We start from the raw sequence: 22,790 nt of genomic DNA on the forward strand, positions 1-22,790 counted from the left end.
ATTTACACATAATTTAGTAGGTTATAAATGTCAAAAGTAAATTTTTCAAATTTAAAATTGTAAGATATTTTTTACAAAATTTATTAGTAATCATACTAGTGTCCCAAACATAATTAAGAACAAGTGAAATTAACTATTCTATATATACATAAAAATAAAGGATGAAATTAATTTTAACAAGAAAATATGTAGATGTGTAATTCATGAATATTGTGATTAAACATTATGTAACTATTAATAATAAGTTCAATAACTTAAACAATGTAATTAGTGAAAACTCAAAATTATGTAAATTCCATGAATAACATCAAGATCCCCAAATACAATTGTATCGCAATCAAGTATTTAAAGACGATTATAATAATAAAACAACAATAATCACATTAAGCTTAATTAGAAGTAAGAAATTATACTTACTTGATGTTATATGAAGCTCCACTAGAATAGAAATGGTGGAAGGAGATAAGAGAATAGAGATGAAAGGAGGCCACAAGAAAAAAGTGAAACAAAGTGGCAGTAGGGATTCTATTTTGGAAGATTTTAATTTGACTGAATTCGGTGGAATTTATAAATACCACTGATCCTATAATGCAAAACAATATTAAAAAAATAAGGAAAGTAATTACCGTTAGGTGAGTCGAATTTACATATTCAACCGATATAAATACCACGGAATAGGCTATAAATGTGACAGATATTTAATTCCACGGAAGTTTGAATTCTACGGATATAGAAATCTGTGGCATTTGGGTCTTTATTTCCACGGATTGAATCCCACGGAAGTTTGATTTTTTTCTTTTTTTCCTATAATAACTAAGATAAATAAATTAAAAAAATATTAAACTTTTAGCAAGACTCTTATATTTCATAACATATAGATCTGTACGGTTGGATCGATAAGTTTGATTATTTAATATGATAAAATCTAATTGACCAAAACCACCCCGTAAAATCATATTTTAAAACCTATACTGCATTGAAATAATATTTGGTGTGCCATAAGTGGTGCAGTACTTCTTCGTTTGCAATATATCACACACTGTGAAGTCCACCATAACCTTAAAAGTCTTAATTCTTATTAGGTTGTGAGTTCCACATTTTCCCCTTTATTCTTAACTGTACTGCGAATAGGCCTTCCTACGGATTGTGTTCTGATCGAATCACCCTAAATATGCATTAAAATCCAATTAAATTTTTAAGAATGATTCAACTCTCATAATTTTAGAAGAGCCATCCTATCCACTTCATTCAAATCAAATATCAAATTCGTATATATTTTTAGTATGTGGAAAAATTAAGAAGGCACCAACGATTAAAGATCACTTAGATAAACCCAACTTATTAAAATGCTTCAACATTCGAGACTAACACCCACTATCAAAATCATATACATTAATTATTTAAACTAAATTTAAGGGTGTGTGATTGTTAACGATATTAATACTTTTTTGAATACTATATGAGTGTATTTCTAATTAGTGTAAAAATTTGTGAAAACTGAAAGTTTTGGTTAGTCATACAAATTATGTGTTGTCTGTTGTACTTCTGAAGTCTTATCACCAAACTCTATAGATAAGATTTGAACGCAAATTTCTTTAGCTTCTAGTGGATGGATGTAGCAGATTCTTCAACACATGCTTCATTACATATTGAGCTCAATATATTAATGATTTAGCTCGCCACTGTACAATACCAAAACATTCACTTGGGTTACGAGCCCAAAAAAGTTTTCAGTCAAACACCTGAACAATAAAAATATTTTAAATATGTTACTCCCTTTAGTCCCCTTAAAATGGATAACAAAAAAGTGACGTGCAACTGATAAGACATCCAGTTTAATAACGAATTTATCACTGATCAACTCAGTATCATTTCCGGTAAGGTTACCGACTAATTTCTTTAAAAAATTATTTTCTTTTTCTTTTGAAAAAAAGAAACTCCAATAACTTTTTCGAAAATTTAAATTGATTGAATAACATATATTTAATAATAGGTTTTTTTAACATCGATAATTGTATCTGATACAAATTTTTTAAATGTTTATTTTTTATGAATAATTACACTTTTACTTAAAAAATAGATATTTTTTTATATTTACTAATAATTTTTTTAAATTTTTTGAAAAGTGTGTACGCCAATTCAAGAAATATACAAAAATCCAAAGGATAGTTTATGATACTATAGGTTGTTGAAGGCCCCGCACACCAACTTAGGGGCTCGAGGGTTAACAAAGACATATCATTACGAGAATCAATGACACTTGAAATGTGTGTACACCAATTCATGAAATATACAAAAAGCCAAGGTCCCAACTTGACAATAAAGAGGGCAATGGATTTCAAAATGATATTACTATACTCACACGTTTAAAATCTTAGAAAAATATATACCCTATATCGGTTCTCCCATACTATCATACTTGCACTCGTATATGGATTGTGAGTATTATAATGCTCAATATTATTTACTTTTCAAACATTAATCGGTTTTCAACGATCGTGGAAATTTGAAAGCTCGAAGAATTATTAAGAGTATATGATTATTGACCAATGTTAATAAATTTGTGAATCGTATACAATATCAGTATATTTGTAGAATTAATGTCTTTATCTCGCATGATGACAAATATGAAAAAAGGTTTCGAATATATAATACCAGTGCACTCATATTTAATTTCTTTTCTATATTAGACTTTTATGTGCACAAGAAACTACTCCCCCATAAATTATGAATTTATGATGTACCTGAAGATGGCGGCTTTCCACACAAGAAATGTACTTAGTTTAGTCATTTTATTGTTGAGAATGATTTTAATTTATTAAAGTAATATAGATAATCTCCCTTTGTTCACTTAACAGTGTATAGATTAACTCTTGCCGTTGTAACTATTAGCTTTATCTCACATTAATTTAGTTTCGAATGAATGTGTGCAAAATCATCTGGAGTGTGTATTCAACTAAGGTTTCTTTATTTTAAGCTATAAAATGAAATTTATTATAACTTACTTTTTACATGATTTTTTTTAATATAGTGTTGTGTTCAAGTATTATTGAAGTATCAGTTTTGACTAGCAGGTCCTTTTTTAATCGTGTTTAGAAGGCTTTTTCTTATGTACCAAAACTTCATGAATTTTGCATAAGTTAGTTTTGGGGAAATTAACATATGGTAGACATAATTAGGAAGACATGATTTTACTTGCGGAGGTTGGATGTAAGGTGAAATTCGAGTGAGATATTCTTAATTCTTCCAAATTTTTAAGGTACGTAAAATTCAATCTGATCGATGCTCTGATCTTTTACCTTTCTCAGGCTTTAGATGTCAACAACAATTGACCAATCTGAAATTTTAAACATGGCTTTCTAAGAAAAAAATATGATAGATGAAACAATTTATGAAGAATATTTTTATGTTCTTTCACTTGAGTGGTTAGTCCAAAAATTTGAGAAAAAAGTCGAGAGTGTAGACACCGCCATATTTTTTTTCCGTAATTTATTTGCAATATATTAGGTAAAAAGTGAATATCTACGGTATACTTCATAAAAGCACTATAAGAAAAATTAAAACCAATACAGATATTCCTCGAAAATTTCGTAACATATCATCTGCAGACAACAGAGAGGGCAAGTAGAGTTGATAATTTCTTCAAAAGTAGGAGGCCAGCCATGGAAATAGAAATGTGTTCTTATCCTTTCCTTACCCAATCGACACCATAAAGGGAGTGGGGTGAATGGTTGAACTGCATTCCAGCTTCCTCGGTTGTGCTGATTGGTGTACTTCTGAAGCGTTATCACCATACTTTGTAAATTGGATTTGAACTGGAAATTCTTTAGTCTATGGTAGATGGATGTAGCAGATTCTTTAACACAAGCTCCATTAGATATTGAGCTGAATACATGAAATGCTAGAAATGAAAGGAAATGGTTGTGTGAAAGTTGTCGAAGGATGTATAGGTTATTTTCAGGATCTTTCCTTTGTAGAAGATGCTTACAGGCATCATAACACAGTGCATGGTTTATACCTCTGGTTTTGCAGTCTTTAAGGAAGGCGGAGAATTTGTGTTAGGAAATTGGGTTTAAACTACTTTCATGAATATGGATAATTGACCAATCTCTATGTTGTAGGATTATAGATATATGTTTTGGAGTTTGATAGAATACCCATATGTGAAAGAAGTTTACAAAATCTATGAAGTTATCATTCAAGAGTAAGGAGAAGATGATGATGACCAAATCTATGTCTAAGTTCATGATCTGGTACTCAGGTGGTGCCATTTTTCTCATCTTGTACTGATTGTGCATAAAACTGTGTATATGTTATTTGTTTTGAGAAGTGTAAATGGTTATTGTAGAAAGGGGTATAAATATATTGACAGGCCTAAAATATTCTAAAAGGGATGCTTAGTAGGTGTATTTGAGGGGATTTTAAATGATCTTTTTGGATGTTAAAGATATTCATATTTACTTAAATTACATTTTAAGAAATTTAGAAAATCTTGTCGTATTCAATTAGATGGAAAAGTTCTATGGAGACCATTTTTTAATCGGAGACCTTGGAGACCACATATGTTCTGCAATCAAAACACTATAAAATTTATTATTTTGTGAAGTATGTTCTACGAATATCACTAATTCATTAAAATTATTGAAGATCATTTAAGTTTAATAAGTAAAATGTGTATGTTCTGCAAGCTGAACAAATATTCTGCAAACTTAACATGTTTTGCATAATAAAGTATTTTTATAATATTTTATATTTTACATGCAGTACATATATGATATTCAAGATTTTGAATAAAATAAAGATCTTTGTAGAGCATGATTTACAAAATAATATGTTTTGCAATTTTTTATGCAACATTTAACTTGCAGAACACAAGTGGTTTCCAAGGTCTCCAAAAAAAGTGGTCTACATATAACTTAACCTTAGATTAGATTTGTTAATTGTTTTTGAAAATATTGGGTATTCCACTAGGATTCCAAAAATATTAAAAATTCCAGTACATTAGATTTGAATTGTAAATTTAAATGTAATATCAATGTATTGGAGGATTTTTAAACTAAAAAATATGGATTTTAATATATTTGCTACAACTTTTTATAATTTATGTAATTTCTAAATCTCTCAATTTCAAAGTATTTGTAAAAGTATATACATACAAGACACGTTTTATAAAAGTAACAATCTTTTGAAGTTGGTATTATTAGCTCAATAACTCTAGCAACATAATCTCTATTTTTCTAGTTTTGGACCCTTTTCAACAAGTAAATGTTATTAATCTAATTTTCTAAAAAATAATATCTTTTTTTGCTAATTTTTTCAAAAAAATCAATTGATATAAGAGAGAATTGTAAATTAATTTTATAAAAACTTTAGACTACTTTGTATGGGGTTGTAGATATGCAAATGCGTGATTCTATGTTTACCATATGTACCATTCTTGACTAATTTTTTTGACAAGGCCATTCTAGACAATTTAAATTTTGTAGAATGATTGACTTTAACGATAAGTCTAGGGGCTGCCTTCATCACTTCTTCTCTTCTTTGTGCAAAGTTAGTAGTTTTATCTCTAAACCCCGATGTGCTTATATAGCTTATCTGGGCTTATGATCTAAACTCTGGAAACAGGATGCTAAAGCCCTTCCCTGCAATTATTTAATTTCTTTTACAGCCAAGAAAGGCCCTTATCAAAAGCAAACCCCCTTTATTAGGAAAGGAGTTCATCATTTCAATCCTTCTTGCTCTTTCGCTTCTTATCGGAGGGTACTATTGCTCTTCCCGGCTTGTTGACCATGACCTGCGTTACAAATTAAGATGCAATTTGTGTTAGATCATTAGTAACCTACAATTTTTCCACTCTTCCACCATACACACCATCTTTCTTTACATCTTAATTATCTTTCTAGCAGTACACAATAACTTAACATGAACATATCCACTTAACACATTATGTGGGACCTAAATGTGTGACGAATTTTTATAAGCCTATACCATAGAATCTTTGTTTAAACTTGCTTTCCTTAATTCTGGAAGTTCTGTGTGCCATAAGTGGTGTAGTACTTCTTCTTTTGCAATATATCACACACTGTGAAGTCCACCATAACCCTAAAAGTCTTAATTCTTATTAGGCTGCGAATTCCACATTTTCCCCTTTATTATTAACTGTACTGCGAATAGGCCTTCCTACGTATTGTGTTCTGATCAAATCACCCTAAATATGCATCAAAATCCATTTAATTTTTAAGAATGATTCAACTGTCATAATTTTAGAAGAGCCATCCTATCCACTTCATTCAAATCAAATATCAAATTCGTATAGATTTTTAGTATGTGGAAAAATTAAGAAGGCACCAACGATTAAAGATCACTTAGATAAACCCAACTTATTAAAATGCTTCAACATTCGAGACTAACACCCACTATCAAAATCATATACATTAATTATTTAAACTAAATTTAAGGGTGTGTGATTGTTGACGATATTAATACTTTTTTGAATACTATATGAGTGAATTTCTAATTAGTGTAAAAATTTGTGAAAACTGAAAGTTTTGAAAGTTTTGGTTAGTCGTGCAAATTATGTGTTGTCTGTTGTACTTCTGAAGTCTTATCACCAAACTCTATAGATAAGATTTGAATGCAAATTTCTTTAGCTTCTAGTGGATGGATGTAGCAGATTCTTCAACACATGCTTCATTACATATTGAGCTCAATATATTAATGATTTAGCTCGCCACTGTACAATACCAAAACTTTCACTTGGGTTACGAGCCCAAAAAAGTTTTCAGTCAAACACCTTAACAATAAAAATATTTTAAATATGTTACTCCCGTTAGTCCCCTTAAAATGGATAACAAAAAAGTGACGTGCAACTGATCAGGCATCAAGTTTAATATCGAATTTATCACTGATCAACTCTGTATCATTTCCAGTAAGGTTACCGACTAATTTCTTAAAAAAAAAATTCTTTTTCTTTTGAAAAAAAGAAACTCAAATAACTTTTTCGAAAATTTAAATTGATTGAATAACATATATTTAATAATAGGTTTTTTCAACATCGATAATTGTATCTGACAAATAAATTTTTTAAATGTTATTTTTTATGAATAATTACACTTTTACTTAAAAAATAGATATTTTTTATTTTTACTAATAATTTTTTTAATTTTTTTGAAAAGTGTGTACGCCAATTCAAGAAATATACAAAAATCCAAAGGATAGTTCACGATACTATAGGTTGTTGACGGTCCCGCACACCAACTTAGGGGCTCGAGGGTTAACAAAGACATATCATTACGAGAATCAATGACACTTGAAATGTGTGTACACCAATTCACGAAATATACAAAAAGCCAAGGTCCCAACTTGACAATAAAGAGGGCAATGGATTTCAAAATGATATTACTATACTCATACTTTTAAAATCTTAGAAAAATATATACGCTATATCGGTTCTCCCATACTATCATACTTGCACTCGTATATGGATTGTGAGTATTATAGTGCTCAATATTATTTACTTTTCAAATATTAATCGGTTTTCAACGATCGAGGAAATTTGAAAGCTCGAAGAATTATTAGTTCTCCACTGCAGCAAGCTACACCAAAGAACCGGGTCTAGTTGTCATACCACATTTTGGAATGGCTTAATATCTCCAAATTTTTAACATTAAGTAATTATTAACTCTGATTAAAAATTTTGTGAATACTTGTGAATACAATATCAGTGTATTTGAAGAAATAATGTCTTTATCTAGCATTATGATGAAGGTAAAAAATAGTTTTAGCTTATATAGTATGATATTTATAAGATGATTTATTATAATATTTGATCAAATCACCTTAAATCCGCATCAAAATCCATTTAATTCTTCAAAAGGGATCAAGTGTCAGATTTTTTGAAATCGATCATATCCACTTCAATCGAATCAAAATATTTATTTTTAGTATGAGAAAAAATTTAAAAAGGCACCAACCATTGAAGGTCACTTAGACAAAACTTACAAAACGCTTCAATATTCGAAACTAACACCTAGTGCTAAAGTCATATACATTAACTATTAAAACTATTAAAACTCTTAAGAGTATATGATTATTGACCAATGTTAATAAATTTGTGAATCATATACATTATCAGTATATTTGTAGAATTAATCTTTATCTCGCAGGATGACAAATATGAAAAAAGGTTTCGAATATATAATACCAGTGCACTCATATTTAATTCTTTTCTATATTAGACTTTTATGTGCACAAGAAACTACTCCCCATAAATATGAATTATGATGTACGTGAAGAAGGCGGCTTTCCAGACAAGAAATGTACTTAGTTTAGTCATTTTATAATGTTGAGAATGACTTTTAATTTATTAAAGTAATATAGATAATCTCCCTTTGTTCACTTAACAGTGTATAGATTAACTCTTGCGTTGTAACTATTAGCTTTATCTCACATTAATTTAGTTTCGAATGAATGTTGTGCAAGATCATCTGGAGTGTGTATTCAACTAAGGTTTCTTTATTTTAAGCTATAAAATGAAATTTATTATAACTTACTTTTACATGATTTTTTTTAATATAGTGTTGTGTTCAAGTATTATTGAAGTATCAGTTTTGACTAGCAGGTCCTTTTTTAATCGTGTTTAGAAGGCTTTTTCTTATGTACCAAAACTTCATGAATTGCATAAGTCAGTTTTGGGGAAATTAACATATGGAAGACATAATTAGGAAGACATGATTTTACTTGCGGAGGTTGGATGCAAGTTGAAATTCGAGTGAGATATTCTTAAATCTTCCAAATTTTTAAGGTACGTAAAATTTAATCTGATCGATGCTTGATCTTTTACCTTTCTCACACTTTAGTTGACAACAACAATTGACCAATATGAAATTTTAAACATGGCTTTCTAAGAAAAAAATGATAGATGAAACAATTTATGAAGAATATTTTTATGTTCTTTCACTTGAGTGGTTAGTCCAAAAATTTGTGAAAAAAGTCGAGAGTGTAGACCCTGCCATATTTTTTTTCGGTAATTTATTTGCAATATATTAGGTAAAAAGTGAATATATGGTATACTTCATAAAAGCACTATAAGAAAAATTAAAACCAAAACAGATATTCTTCGAAAATTTCATAACATAGGGATGCTTAGTAGGTGTATTTCACGGGATTTTAAATGATCTTTTTGGATGTTAAAGATTTCATATTTACTTAAATTAGATTTTAAGAAATTTAGAAAATCTTGTCGTATTCAATTAGATGAGAAAAGTTCTATGGAGACCACTTTTTAATCGGAGACCACATATGTTCTGCAATCAAAACACTATAAAATTTATTATTTTGTGAAGTATGTTCAACGAGTATCACTAATTCATTAAAATTATTGAAGATCATTTAAGTTTAATAAGTAAATGTGTATGTTCTACAAGCTCAACAAATATTCCACAAACTTAACATGTTTTGCAGAATAAAGTATTTTTGTAATATTTTATATTTTACATGGAGTACATATATGATATTCAAGATTTTGAATAAAATAAAGATCTTTGTAGAGCATGATTTACAAAATAATATGTTTTGCAATATTTTTATGCAACATTTAACTTGCAGAACACAAGTGGTCTCCAAGGTCTCCAAAAAAAGTGGTTTACATAGAACTTAACCCTAGATTAGATTTGTTAATTGTTTTTGAAAATATTGGGTATTCCACTAGGATTCCAAAATATTAAAAATTCCAGTATATTAGATTTGAATTGTAAATTTAAATGTAATATCAATGTATTGGAGGATTTTTAAACTAAAAAAAATGGATTTTAATATATTTGCTACAACTTTTTATAATTTATGTAATTTCTAAATCTCTCAATTTCAAAGTATTTGCAAAAGTATACACATACAAGACACGTTTTATAAAAGTAACAATCTTTTGAAGTTGGTATTATTAGCTCAATAACTCTAGCAACATAATCTCTATTTTTCTAGTTCTGGACCATTTTCAACAAGTAAATGTTATTAATCTAATTTTCTAAAAAATAATATATTTTTTGCTAATTATTTCAAAAAATCAAATGATATAACAGAGAATTGTAAATTAATTTTATAAAAACGTTAGACTACTTTGTATGGGGTTGTAGATATGCAAATGGGTGATTCTATGTTTACCATATGTACCATTCTTGACTATTTTTTTTTAGACAAGGCCATTCTAGACAATTTAAATTTTGTAGAATGATTGACTTTAACGATAAGTCTAGGGGTTGCCTTCATCACTTTCTCTTCTTTGTGCAAAGTTAGTAGTTTTATCTCTAAACCCAGATGTGCTTATATAGCTTATCTGGGCTTATGATCTAAACTCTGGAAATAGGATGCTAAAGCCCTTCCCTGCAATTATTTACTTTCTTTTACAACCAAGAAAGGCCCTTATCAAAAGCAAACCCCCTTTATTAGGAAAGGAATTCATCATTTCAATCCTTCTAGCTCTTTCGCTTCTTATCCGAGGGTACTATTGCTCTTCCCGGCTTGTTGACCATGACCTGCGTTACAAATTAAGATGCAATTTGTGTTAGATCATTAGTAACCTACAATTTTTCCACTCTTCCACCATACACACCATCTTTCTTTACATCTTAATTATCTTCCTAGAAGTACACAATAACTTAACATGAACATATCCACTTAACACATTATGTGGGACCTAAATGTGTGACGAATTTTTATAAGCCTATACCATAGAATCTTTGTTTAAACTTGCTTTCCTTAATTCTGGAAGTTCTGCTACTAGCACCTACCGTCATGAAATTTATAATAAAAAACCACAACCAGCAACCCTGCCATAAAATATGCAAATGTAAAGATAAATGGTATTAACAAATTGGTCAAACAAGTATGTAATATGAAATTTAAAATAGAAAAATACTTATGCTTGAAGTTGCATAATCTGGTCGTGCCTCCGCAAAACCAAATAAACTAGATATCAAAAGTGTGCATACAACAGAATGAGTGGGGGCCATAAACTGGAATAAGAAAACAAATAAAATTAAAATATAAGTAAACAGATACAAAAATTACTAAAAAATACAAACAAAGATAAAAAGAAAAGATAAACATGTTACCCCTAAATAACTAATATCAATGGAAGGAATGATGAGTTCGAACTTGGGAGCTTTAGATATGTGGATTCGTCTTTGTCATCGGATAAACACCACAAATAGTAATGCAAGAAACTGTATCATAAAAGAAGATAAATACATATAAAAGAAACTGATATGAAAATGAAATTAAGTGTTGACATTATATAAGGACAAAAATCTATTATAAGTATATAAATATGTATAACCTAGATACCAAAATTGTAACACAAAATACAATATTAGAGGAGGAAAAGGAAATTAAAAAAATTATAGTTGCAATGGCACAACCTAAGAGAAAACACAAACGACCTGTAGTTTGTTTGAACTAGAATACACTCTAGCAAAGTTGATTTTAGTCAGAAGCCTAACTAACACGAATTTGTTATCATCTAAAAACTGATTTTTGCCCACTTTAAAAGCATTTTCTGCAAAACAGAGAGAAAGCATCAACCTCTTAATGAATGTAAAATATAAATGGACCTATATACATAGTTTGAAAAGCCGATAGCAAAATCAAAACCAATAACTAATGTTCCACCTACCGAGACTTGTAAATTTCTCCTGCTCGCTTTTCACCAGGCCAAGAAAATGATATGGTGCCTTAATAATTGGGAATAAAATTCTGGCAACCTTGTTGCTGTTTGTTTGAGCAAATTGAATTTCATTGTCTGAAGTTGCGACCTTCACAAATGCTTCACACTCGGGACCCTGAAAACAAAATCATGTAAGATAGTTAACTACTCTACTCTTAAGTATAAACCCATACTTACTCTTAAAATTTGACATTATTAATTACCATAATTTGGATAGAAATCAAAATAAAAAATATGTAAAACCCTAAATTTGTAAACTCATAAATCTTGTATTTACAAAACCACTAAAATCAAGTAAACACAAAACCCCTAAAGTCAAGTATATACAAACGCCCAAGTTAATTTACAGACAAACCCTATATACACATAATAGTACATACGAATAGGCACCAAAATATTTGATGCGATGATGAACAGGGATGAATACCTCAGATACCCGAAATAGTGCTAAGAAAGTGAGTATTAGAACAACTTCCATTTTATATAGAACAACTTTGAGATTGTATTCAACGGCGAAAGAGGTGAAAAGTAAGAAAAAGAGAGCTGATAAACCTATGTATATATGTTACTGCTTTTGTTCGACTGATATCAGTTGATAACCCGGCCCATAATCTAAATTACCCAGCCCATTATAATATATCACTGAAGTTGGTGGAAATAACCCGCATGTCCTCTGTTCTAATTCCACTGAATTCGGTCGAAGATATTTACAAATTTACAAAAACTAACAGAAGCTACTGACTAACCTCTTTGTTCAGCATAAAATTAAATTCAACATTCTCAATTACAGAAATTCAACATTCTCAATACTGGGAAAATAAGAAATTCTTAATCACAATTACACAAATATTTTTATATGACTTATATATTAATTTCAAAAAAAATATCAATAATGTGAACTAGTGATTTAAAATTACAAAAGAATAATCTACGCCAAATCATCATGATCACTATCACTCTCCTCATGAATACTCCTCTCTTCATCGTCGTCTTTCTCTTTGTTTTTGTCCTCATTGTACTCATGATAAGAGAAATCATTTTCGAACATACTGAAGTCAATAAAAAATTTGAGGGCTCTCGAATAATTACTTTCGACATGTGATGATGAAGCGCTTGATGCATCATTTTGTAAAGTATCATCGAAAGATGTTACTCTTACCTTAGACGCCACATTCTCGTTAACTTGTCGACTCTTAGTTGTTAAGACACCGATCACCTTCCTCATTTCTTCGAATTTAACTTTTCCCAATGCCTTAGTTAGAATATCTGCTCTTTGCTTGTGCGTAGGTACGTACTTGACCACCAGCTTTCCTCGTTCTATGCACTCGCGAATGAAATGAAAGCGGACATCAATATGCTTACTTCTTCCATGTTGAACTGGATTTTTCATCAGCTCCATTGCAGATCTATTGTCCACATGAAGTATGACTGGTCCAACTCGTTGCCCAGAAATTTCTTCCAACAGTCCCTGGAGCCAGATGCTTTGACAGGCTGCGGTTGTAGCCGCCATGTATTCTGTCTCGCAGGATGACAATGCCATTACTCTCTGTTTTTGTGAAGCCCATGAGATCAAGCTTTTATTTAGATAAAAACACATCCCACATGTACTCCTCCTGTCTACAACATCACCAGCTAGGTCGCTATCTGAGAAGCCAATCAAAAACTTCTCATTTCTCTCGTTCTTGTACACTAACCCATGATCGATTGTGCCCCTCACATATCTCAGTATATGTTTTATTGCCTGTTGATGCTTGACAGTGGGCTTTTCCATAAAACGACTTGCTACACCTACTGCATACGATATATCTGGCCTAGTATGCGTCAAATATCGCAGACTCCCAACGATGCCTCTATATTCAGTTGCATCTACTAGCCTACCACCATCGTCCCTGTCCAACTGCAATTTATATTCCATAGGATATTTACATGGGTTACAGTTCAACATACCTGTCTTTTCCAGCAGCCTTTTGGCGTATGCAGATTGCTTCAACGTGGTGGACAAATCTGTCTGACTAACTTCTATACCCAAGTAAAACGACATCAAACCCAGATTACTCATCTCAAACTGTTCACTCATCTGTAACTTAAACTCCTCAATTTCACGCTTGTGTGTGCCTGTCACTAACAGATCATCAACGTAAACTCCAACTATCACTACATTTCCTCTGTCGAATCTTGTGTATACAGCCTGTTCATGCAAGCATCTCTTGAAACCTAGCTCTCTCAAACACTTATCCAATCTAGCATTCCAGGCCCTAGGCGCTTGACGTAGTCCGTATAGTGCCTTAACTAGTTTGTACACCTTTTGTTCTAGTCCCTCCTTCACAAATCCCTCGGGCTGAGTTACGTATACCTCTTCTTGAAGTTCACCATTTAAAAACGCAGATTGTACATCGAGATGGTGAACCTCCCAACCTTCCTTTGCCGACAGAGCTAGCAACAATCGAATCGTGTCAAGACGAGCTACAGGTGCGAACACCTCATTATAATCAATACCCTTTTGTTGCACATAGCCCTTTGCGACTAAGCGCGCCTTGTGCTTCACTATGTTCCCTTCTGGATCCTTTTTCAATTTAAATACCCACTTCAGTCCAATGGATCTGTGTCCGGGTGGCAGGTCTGTAAGAATCCATGTGTTGTTTCTCTCAATTGCATCAAATTCCTGCTTCATCGCGTCCTGCCATTCTCCCTCCTCTGCTGCTTCTTTAAAGGATGTTGGCCCTTCTACCTTTAGTAAAATCAGTTCATCAATCATATCAAAAACCTCCGTCTCGTTGTAAATTTCATTTAGAGATCTGTAGCGTCTGGGTTCACTACTTCCTGCACTACTTTCTGCAGAGGGCATATCTGTTGTCTCTCCCTCGAATTAACTGCAGCACCTGAAGATTGTAGAGCTGATGACTGTGACTGTGGCGACTGCAGGGGTGTTGGCTCCGGCTCTGTTTCAGTGCCATCTCCTGTATCCATGGGACAGCTCATCTCAACGTACTTACCGGGAAAACTCACCTCGTTCACTTGCTCTTGTTCCCACGACCAGAATTTGTCTTCTTGGAACACCACATCTCGACTTACGTGCACCTCCCCTGTTTTCGGATCATACAGCCTATTTCTTTTCGTACCTGGTTCCTTACCGAGATACACAACCAACTTACCACGATCGTCCAGTTTCTTTGTGTGTATCGAGGGGACCTTCATGACTGCTGTACACCCAAAAATTCTTACATGTGACAAATCTGGTTTTTCACCATACCATGCTTCATACGGAGTTCTGCCTTTCAATATACGAGTTGGTAGATGATTTAGTACATAAATCGAATGTCGCACTGCCTCTCCCCACATAAACGCTGGCAGTCCTGATTCCTTCAAAATGCTTCTAGTCATAGCCACGACAGTTCGGTTTCTACGCTCAACCACCCCATTTTGTTGAGGGGTGTAGGGGGCTGTGTAGTGCCTCTGGATACCAGCCTTTTCGCAAAATTCCGTGAACTCCTTCGAACAAAATTCCCCGCCTCGATCCGTCCTCAGTATTTTAATACTTCTTTCAGCTCCATTTTCGACCAAGGCCTTGAATTTCTTGAACATTTCGAATGCACTGCTCTTCTCCTTCAGTAAGTACACCCACATCTTCCTGCTATAATCGTCGACAAATAACAAAAAATAACGATTACCTCCGGGTGTATTGGCATGATGGGTCCACAAATATCAGCATGTACTATCTCCAGTGTCTTTCTCGAGTTGAAAATTGCTTGGGACGGGAATGGCCTCCTGGACTGTTTCGACATCAAGCACCCTTCACACTTCTTCAATGGTTGTATCATTTCTGGAATTCCCAGTGCCATTTCTTCTTTTGATATAAGCTCTAATGCTCGAAAATTGACATGCCCAAGCCGAGCATGCCACAACCATGTATTCTCTTCCAACTTCGTGAGTAAACATGAGAGTTTGCTCTCCTCAAGGCTAATTTTATACAACCGATTTTCGGTTTTTTTCACTTTCATCAGAAGCTTTCCATTGCCTTCGTAGACCCACAAGTAATCTCCCTCAAGTATTACTCTATTTCCTGCCTCCGATAATTGGCCCAGACTTATAATGTTATTACACAGATTAGGAATAGAATATACCTCCTGTAAAATTCTTTCCTCGCCATTTTTACACTGGAATGCAACCGACCCCTTTCCTTAATATTGACAGTAGATCCGTCCCCGAACTTCACTCTTCCGGTCACACTTTCATCAAGCTCTTTGAATTTTCCACGTTGTCCAGTCATATGATTACTTGCCCCTTTGTCGAGGTACCACACTTGCGAGTCTCTTTGTCCCTCGACGTTTGTACAGAGTTTTGGAATGACCGAGTCCTCCTTCAACAACATTGATTTTGCTTTTATTATTCCTACCTCGGCAATCAACAAGGCCGGCTCATCCTCAAGAATTTGTGAGAGGTTTGCCTCCTTTTGCACCTCTCTTTCTCTTCTTGGCTTACGACACTCTACGGCATAATGCCCATATGCCTGACACTTAAAACATCTCACTCTGCTTTTGTCCCTTACTCCGCGAACTCCATCTTTCGCACGGTACTCTTCACCACTTCGAGTCCCATTTCTATTGGTCCTCTTTAACCATTCCTCACGAGTCAGAAGTAATTGTCCCTCGTTGCTCTCTCGTTTCCTCCATTCTTCCTCAGTCAATAGAAGTTGTCCTTGATTTGTTTCTATCGTTCCTTTTAATCTCTCCTCGTGAGCCTTCAGTGACCCAATGACCTCCTCGACTGACATTTCTTCCACCTTACCGAACTGTTCGATCGCAGAAGCAATTGGGAGGAATTTAGAAGGCATTGCTCTGAGTAACTTCTTAACAACATAAACTTCTTCCACCGTTTCTCCCAGGGCTCTAATGTTGGTCACCAGACTGTTCAGTTTCAGGAAAAATTCATCCAGCTGTTTACCTTCTTTCATACACATAGTTTCGAACTCGCACCTAAGGGTCTGTGCCTTCGCCATTTTCACCTTATCAGCTCCCAACGACATTGTTCTGACTGCGTTCCAGGCCTCTTTGGATGTTTTCTTTTCTGCGATGGACAATAGAATGTCTTCAGGGACTCCTTGGTAAATAACGGCTAGAGCACGCTTGTCCATCTTATATTCGACTGCTGCCTTGGGGTCTTTAGGTTCAATGGCCTCCCACACGCCATGGGCTTGCATAAATACTCTCATTTTGAGAGCCCATATTGTATAGTTCGTCTTTGTTAGCATCGGGTAGCTCAGGCCGATCGAGTTCTCTTTGGCTTTGTTTGTTTCCATCTTGACGCTGTTCTGGACCTAGTAATCTCCTGTGCTGTGATACCAAGTATTAGTAACAACACAACACACGCACACACTCTTGTATGTATGTAAACTGGGAAAAAATAGAAGTTCTGTTATTCAAATAATGTAGTGTACAGACTTATATAAAACTAGTAAATGAAAGCTATAAAATAGAACTAATTCTAAACAGATTCTCCACAACTCCACTGCTATTATTTAGCTCCTAAAATCATGCTAGTGCGGGTGACTAATTCCACACCAACTGACATATTATTTGAATATGTTTAGATTAAACAAAATCCAACAATGAATACCTCAGATACCCGAAATAGTGCTAAGAAAGTGAGTATTAGAACAACTTCCATTTTATATAGAACAACTTGAGATTGTATTCAACGGCGAAAGAGGTGAAAAGTAAGAAAAAGAGAGCTGATTAACCTATGTATATATGTTACTGCTTTTGTTCGACTGATATCAGTTGATAACCCGGCCCATAATCTAAATTACCCAGCCCATTATAATATATCACTGAAGTTGGTGGAAATAACCGGCATGTCCTCTGTTCTAATTCCACTGAATTCGGTCGAAGATATTTACAAATTTACAAAAACTAACAGAAGCTACTGACTAACCTCTTTGTTCAGCATAAAATTAAATTCAACATTCTCAATTACAGAAATTCAACATTCTCAATACTGGGAAAATAAGAAATTCTTAATCACAATTACACAAATATTTATATGACTTATATATTAATTTCAAAAAAAATATCAATAATGTGAACTAGTGATTTAAAATTACAAAAGAATAATCTACGCCAAATCATCATGATCACTATCACTCTCCTCATGAATACTCCTCTCTTCATCGTCTTTCTCTTTGTTTTTGTCCTCATTGTACTCATGATAAGAGAAATCATTTTCGAACATACTCAAGTCAATAAAAAAATTTGAGGGCTCTCGAATAATTACTTTCGATATGTGATGATGAAGCGCTTGATGCATCATTTTGTAAAGTATCATCGAAAGATGTTACTCTTACCTTAGACGCCACATTCTCGTTAACTTGTCGACTCTTAGTTGTTAAGACCGTGTACCATGAAGACTTTGGATTTGTAATGCTCGGTGCGTAATATACTTGATGGGCATGGCTAGCCAACACAAATACATCTTCGGCTCTTTAACTTTGATTTTACATCCACCGTGGTCATCCTATTTCTATCGACTTTTACATGTGTTGTATGATCAAACCAATGACATTTGAATAAGACAACTTGATTGCCATTGTGATAGTAGAGCTTAAGTACTTCTTGTAGTCGTCCATAATAATTGTCAAAGCTTCCTTGGTATGAACTTCCTATAATTTTAAATGTATGAAATTTAGTAACAAATAACATAAGGCTAATGCAATTTACAAGTTTAAGAATGATCTATTATACTTTTTACCAATAACAACCACACCGGAATTTGATGAGGTGAGCTCCTTTTCCTTGCACAACCGAATTTATATCCATTACATTTGCATCCTTTAAAGGATTCAACATCATACATAGGTCCTCTTATTAAATCTTTAAATTTAGCTTTGAGCTCTTGATCACCTTCCACCTAATAGTAAAGAAGATAAACACATAAGGGTGCGGTTATATTATATGAACAAATACATAAGCGTGCAACGTATAAATTTATTCACATACCTTCTACGAAACCAATCAATGAAGTATATTTTTTGAAACTCTTCTTTTTTTGCATCATTGAAATCAGGAGTTCTTTATCCACTAACCTTTGGAATCCCCTATTATAAAAATTAAAAAATATTAAAAAAACTAAAATTAGTTGACTAGATATATAGTAAATTTAGATTTACTTAAGTAAGGTTGAGAAATAATACCGCAAAAATTTTCCGACTTCTGGAGAATTAATTAGAATATAGTAGGTCACAAGTTTATGCTCATCATCGCTCAAAATTCTAAATCCGGTCCGAAGCATGGGGTATGTTGGGTATGTGTAAACTTCTAACAAGTTAGGATCAAATAAGCTTTTTGATGCCTCATTTTGACGTAACTGATTATGCACTGTCTTGGCTTTGGATTCGAAATATAATGAGCAAAAGTGAACACATTCTTCCTCAATATATCGTTCTGCCATTGAACCTTCTGCCCGAGCTTTATTTTTTACATTCAATTTCAAGTCGTGCAAAAATCTTTCAACAAAGTACATCCATCGAAAATTAGTTAGACCACCTAACTTACACTCTGTAGCCAAATGAACCGGCAAATGCTCCATCGAATAAAAAAAACCTGAAATATAAGTGATTTCAAGTTTGGAAAATATCCTCACTATATCAATTTCCATCTTCTCAAGATCCGTGTATTTCAAGTTGGATGAGCATAAATCTTGGAAACAGTTAGACATCTCAATATAAGAACATCAGCTACATTCCTCGGCAATAAGTCATGACAAACATAGGCAACAATTTTTGCATGAAAACGTGGCAATCATATGATTTCATCCCATGCATGGTGCATTTTTCATAATTAACACACCTGGATATATTTGATACATACCCATCTGGAAGTTCCAATTCTTCAGTCCACTTGAACGATTTGAGGATTTGTTCTTTCTCAAGTACATAAGGAGCACTCGGCATTGTGTCACCATCTTGAATCCACAACTCACGATGTACACCTAATTCTTTACAATCTTTCCTTGCCTTCGAGTTATCTTTGGTCTTCTTCCTAACATTCAACAAAGTGAAGAAGATGTTTTCAAAGATATTTTTTTCCGTATGCATGACGTCGATATTATGACGAAGACTGAGTGTCTCCCAATACGGTAGCTCAAAAAATGGAGAGAAGTATGTCCAATTATGTGTTACAATAATCCCTTGGTTTTCTTCTGATTGTCTTTCCAGGGGGAGGAAACCGAATCTCCTCACAAAGGGTCTTTCAATTAATCCTGAATATCGAGAAGTGACTGATCGTGTCTCTCTACTTCCAAATTTTATGTCCTTCTCAATGGGTCATCTGCTTCTAAGAAATATCGAGCAGTGCCATAAAAACTAGGTTTACCACCATGCTTAAGATGTTTGGCTTTGACACCTCCAATACATACTGGACATGACAACTTACCCTTAGTCGACCATCCACTAAGCATGCCAAGTGTAGGAAAGTCACTAATTGTCCACATCAATGCTGCCTTCATCATAAAATTTATTCCTGATGACCTATTATAAACATCAGGAAAGTCACCTATATGTTTGCACCCCTCTCCGCCACAATAGCTTCAATTCATCAATTAGTGGTCGAAGATAAACATGAAAATCTTTTGTAGGATCATTTGGCCCGAGAATGAGAAGAGGCATAAACATGTATGGAGCTTTTGTACACATGGATGGGAGAAGATTGTAAACTACAACCACAACGGGCCAAACTGTATATTCCCTTGCATGTGAATCACGAAAAGGATCGAATCCATCAGCAGAAAGGCCAAGTCTCACATTCCGTATTTCCTCTGTAAAATTTGTTAATCTACGGTCAAATTGTTTCCATTCATTATCTCCATCCGCCGGGTGAGATAACTGACCATCAACTACAACTCTATTGTGGTGCCACTTCATACATTCTGCGGTGTTTTTATTCATGTATAGACGTTGCAGTCTCTCTGTAAGAGGAAAATAACGCAAGATCTTTTTTGGGATCTTTTTTTTTGATCCTTTTGTGCCTTATATTGCTTACAGTGCATATGTCACAATGCGTTTTCTCACTATTTTCCTTGTAAAACAAAATGCAATCATTCTCATAAGCATTAATCTTCTCATATCTCATGTGTAATCCTTTTATCATCTTCCTTACTTCATAGTAAGTAAGTGGCAATTTATGGCCAGGAGGAAGAACTGATGTAATGATTTTAAGCAACTCATCAAACCCATTATTACTGCAATTATGTTTGTTCTTGAAATGAAGCAGCTTGTTTACAAATGACAATGCTGTAAAATCGGTATTATTTGGATAAATTGGTTCGGAAGCACTATCCAACATCTTGTAAAAATCTTTTGCTGATGCATTTGGTTCCTCCTCCAAATCCTCCAAATGTCTATTTGCTTCTCCAATGTCTCTTAACATATCCATTACGTCGTACATATCAACATCTCTTTGACCAATACTACACGAACTTGTTCCGGCCTCAACATGTCTCACATTCTTCTCACCATGCAAATCCCACTTAGTATACCACTCCATAATGCCATGTCGATATAAGTCATATGTCACATCATCATAACCTTTCCAAAGTTTATTTTCACACTCTTGATATGGCATCTTATGATATTGGAATCATCTTCAACATGTTCACTTGCAAATTTAATAAACTTGCTACACCTTTTTATAATCTTCGAATATATTTTTCCATGTATCAAATCGACTACGACCAATCCAACTACGATCGGATGTCATCTACAAAATTTACACATAATTTAGTAGGTTATAAATGTCAAAAGTAAATTTTTCAAATTTAAAATTGTAAGATATTTTTTACAAAATTTATTAGTAATCATACTAGTGTCCCAAACATAATTAAGAACAAGTGAAATTAACTATTCTATATATACATAAAAATAAAGGATGAAATTAATTTTAACAAGAAAATATGTAGATGTGTAATTCATGAATATTGTGATTAAACATTATGTAACTATTAATAATAAGTTCAATAACTTAAACAATGTAACTAGTGAAAACTCAAAATTATGTAAATTCCATGAATAACATCAAGATCCCCAAATACAATTGTATCGCAATCAAGTATTTAAAGACGATTATAATAATAAAACAACAATAATCACATTAAGCTTAATTAGAAGTAAGAAATTATACTTACTTGATGTTATATGAAACTCCACTAGAATAGAAATGGTGGAAGGAGATAAGAGAATAGAGAAGAAAGGAGGCCACAAGAAAAAAGTGAAACAAAGTGGCAGTAGGGTTTCTATTTTGGAAGATTTTAATTTGACTGAATTCGGTGGAATTTATAAATACCACTGATCCTATAATGCAAAACAATATTAAAAAAATAAGGAAAGTAATTACCGTTACGTGAGTCGAATTTACATATTCAGCCGATATAAATACCACGGAATAGGCTATAAATGTGACAGATATTTAATTCCACGGAAGTTTGAATTCTACGGATATAGAAATCTGTGGCATTTGGGTCTTTATTTCCACGGATTGAATCCCACGGAAGTTTGATTTTTTTTCCTATAATAACTAAGATAAATAAATTAAAAAAATATTAAACTTTTAGCAAGGCTCTTATATTTCATAACATATAGATCTGTACGGTTGGATCGTTAAGTTTGATTATTTAATATGATAAAATTAATTGACCAAAACCACCCCGTAAAATCATATTTTAAAACCTATACTGCATTGAAATAATATTTGGTGTGCCATAAGTGGTGCAGTACTTCTTCGTTTGCAATATATCACACACTGTGAAGTCCACTATAACTTAAAAGTCTTAATTCTTATTAGGCTGCGAGTTCCACATTTTCCCCTTTATTATTAACTGTACTGCGAATAGGCCTTCCTACGGATTGTGTTCTGATCGAATCACCCTAAATATGCATTAAAATCCAATTAAATTTTTAAGAATGATTCAACTCTCATAATTTTAGAAGAGCCATCATATCCACTTCATTCAAATCAAATATCAAATTTGTATATATTTTTAGTATGTGGAAAAATTAAGAAGGCACCAACGATTAAAGATCACT

At 33.1% G+C, this 22,790-nt stretch overlaps 1 protein-coding gene across 3 annotated transcripts; it reads right to left on the reverse strand.

Annotated features, from left to right (window-relative positions):
- Positions 1-10,916: 10,916 nt before the first annotated feature.
- On the reverse strand, positions 10,917-12,293 carry LOC141704384 (protein disulfide isomerase-like 1-5). Of its 3 annotated transcripts, none has more exons than XM_074507631.1 (5): positions 12,147-12,293; positions 11,669-11,834; positions 11,415-11,551; positions 11,109-11,219; positions 10,917-11,009 (listed from the first exon to the last, which is right to left on the reverse strand). In XM_074507631.1, exons 1-3 carry the CDS (start codon positions 12,195-12,197, stop codon positions 11,415-11,417), a joined length of 354 nt encoding a protein of 117 aa, XP_074363732.1. In that variant the 5' UTR covers positions 12,198-12,293; the 3' UTR covers positions 10,917-11,009; positions 11,109-11,219. The 3 variants fall into 3 exon arrangements, 2 of the variants coding, with proteins under 2 accessions (XP_074363732.1, XP_074363731.1); XM_074507630.1 differs by having other exon boundaries at positions 11,436-11,551; positions 12,147-12,290; XR_012567943.1 differs by lacking the exon at positions 11,415-11,551 and having other exon boundaries at positions 12,147-12,288.
- Between the last annotated feature and the right edge of the window lie 10,497 nt (positions 12,294-22,790).

The sequence above is a fragment of the Apium graveolens genome, unplaced genomic scaffold, assembly GCF_009905375.1.
Source record: "Apium graveolens cultivar Ventura unplaced genomic scaffold, ASM990537v1 ctg7781, whole genome shotgun sequence".
NCBI lineage: Eukaryota > Viridiplantae > Streptophyta > Magnoliopsida > Apiales > Apiaceae > Apium > Apium graveolens.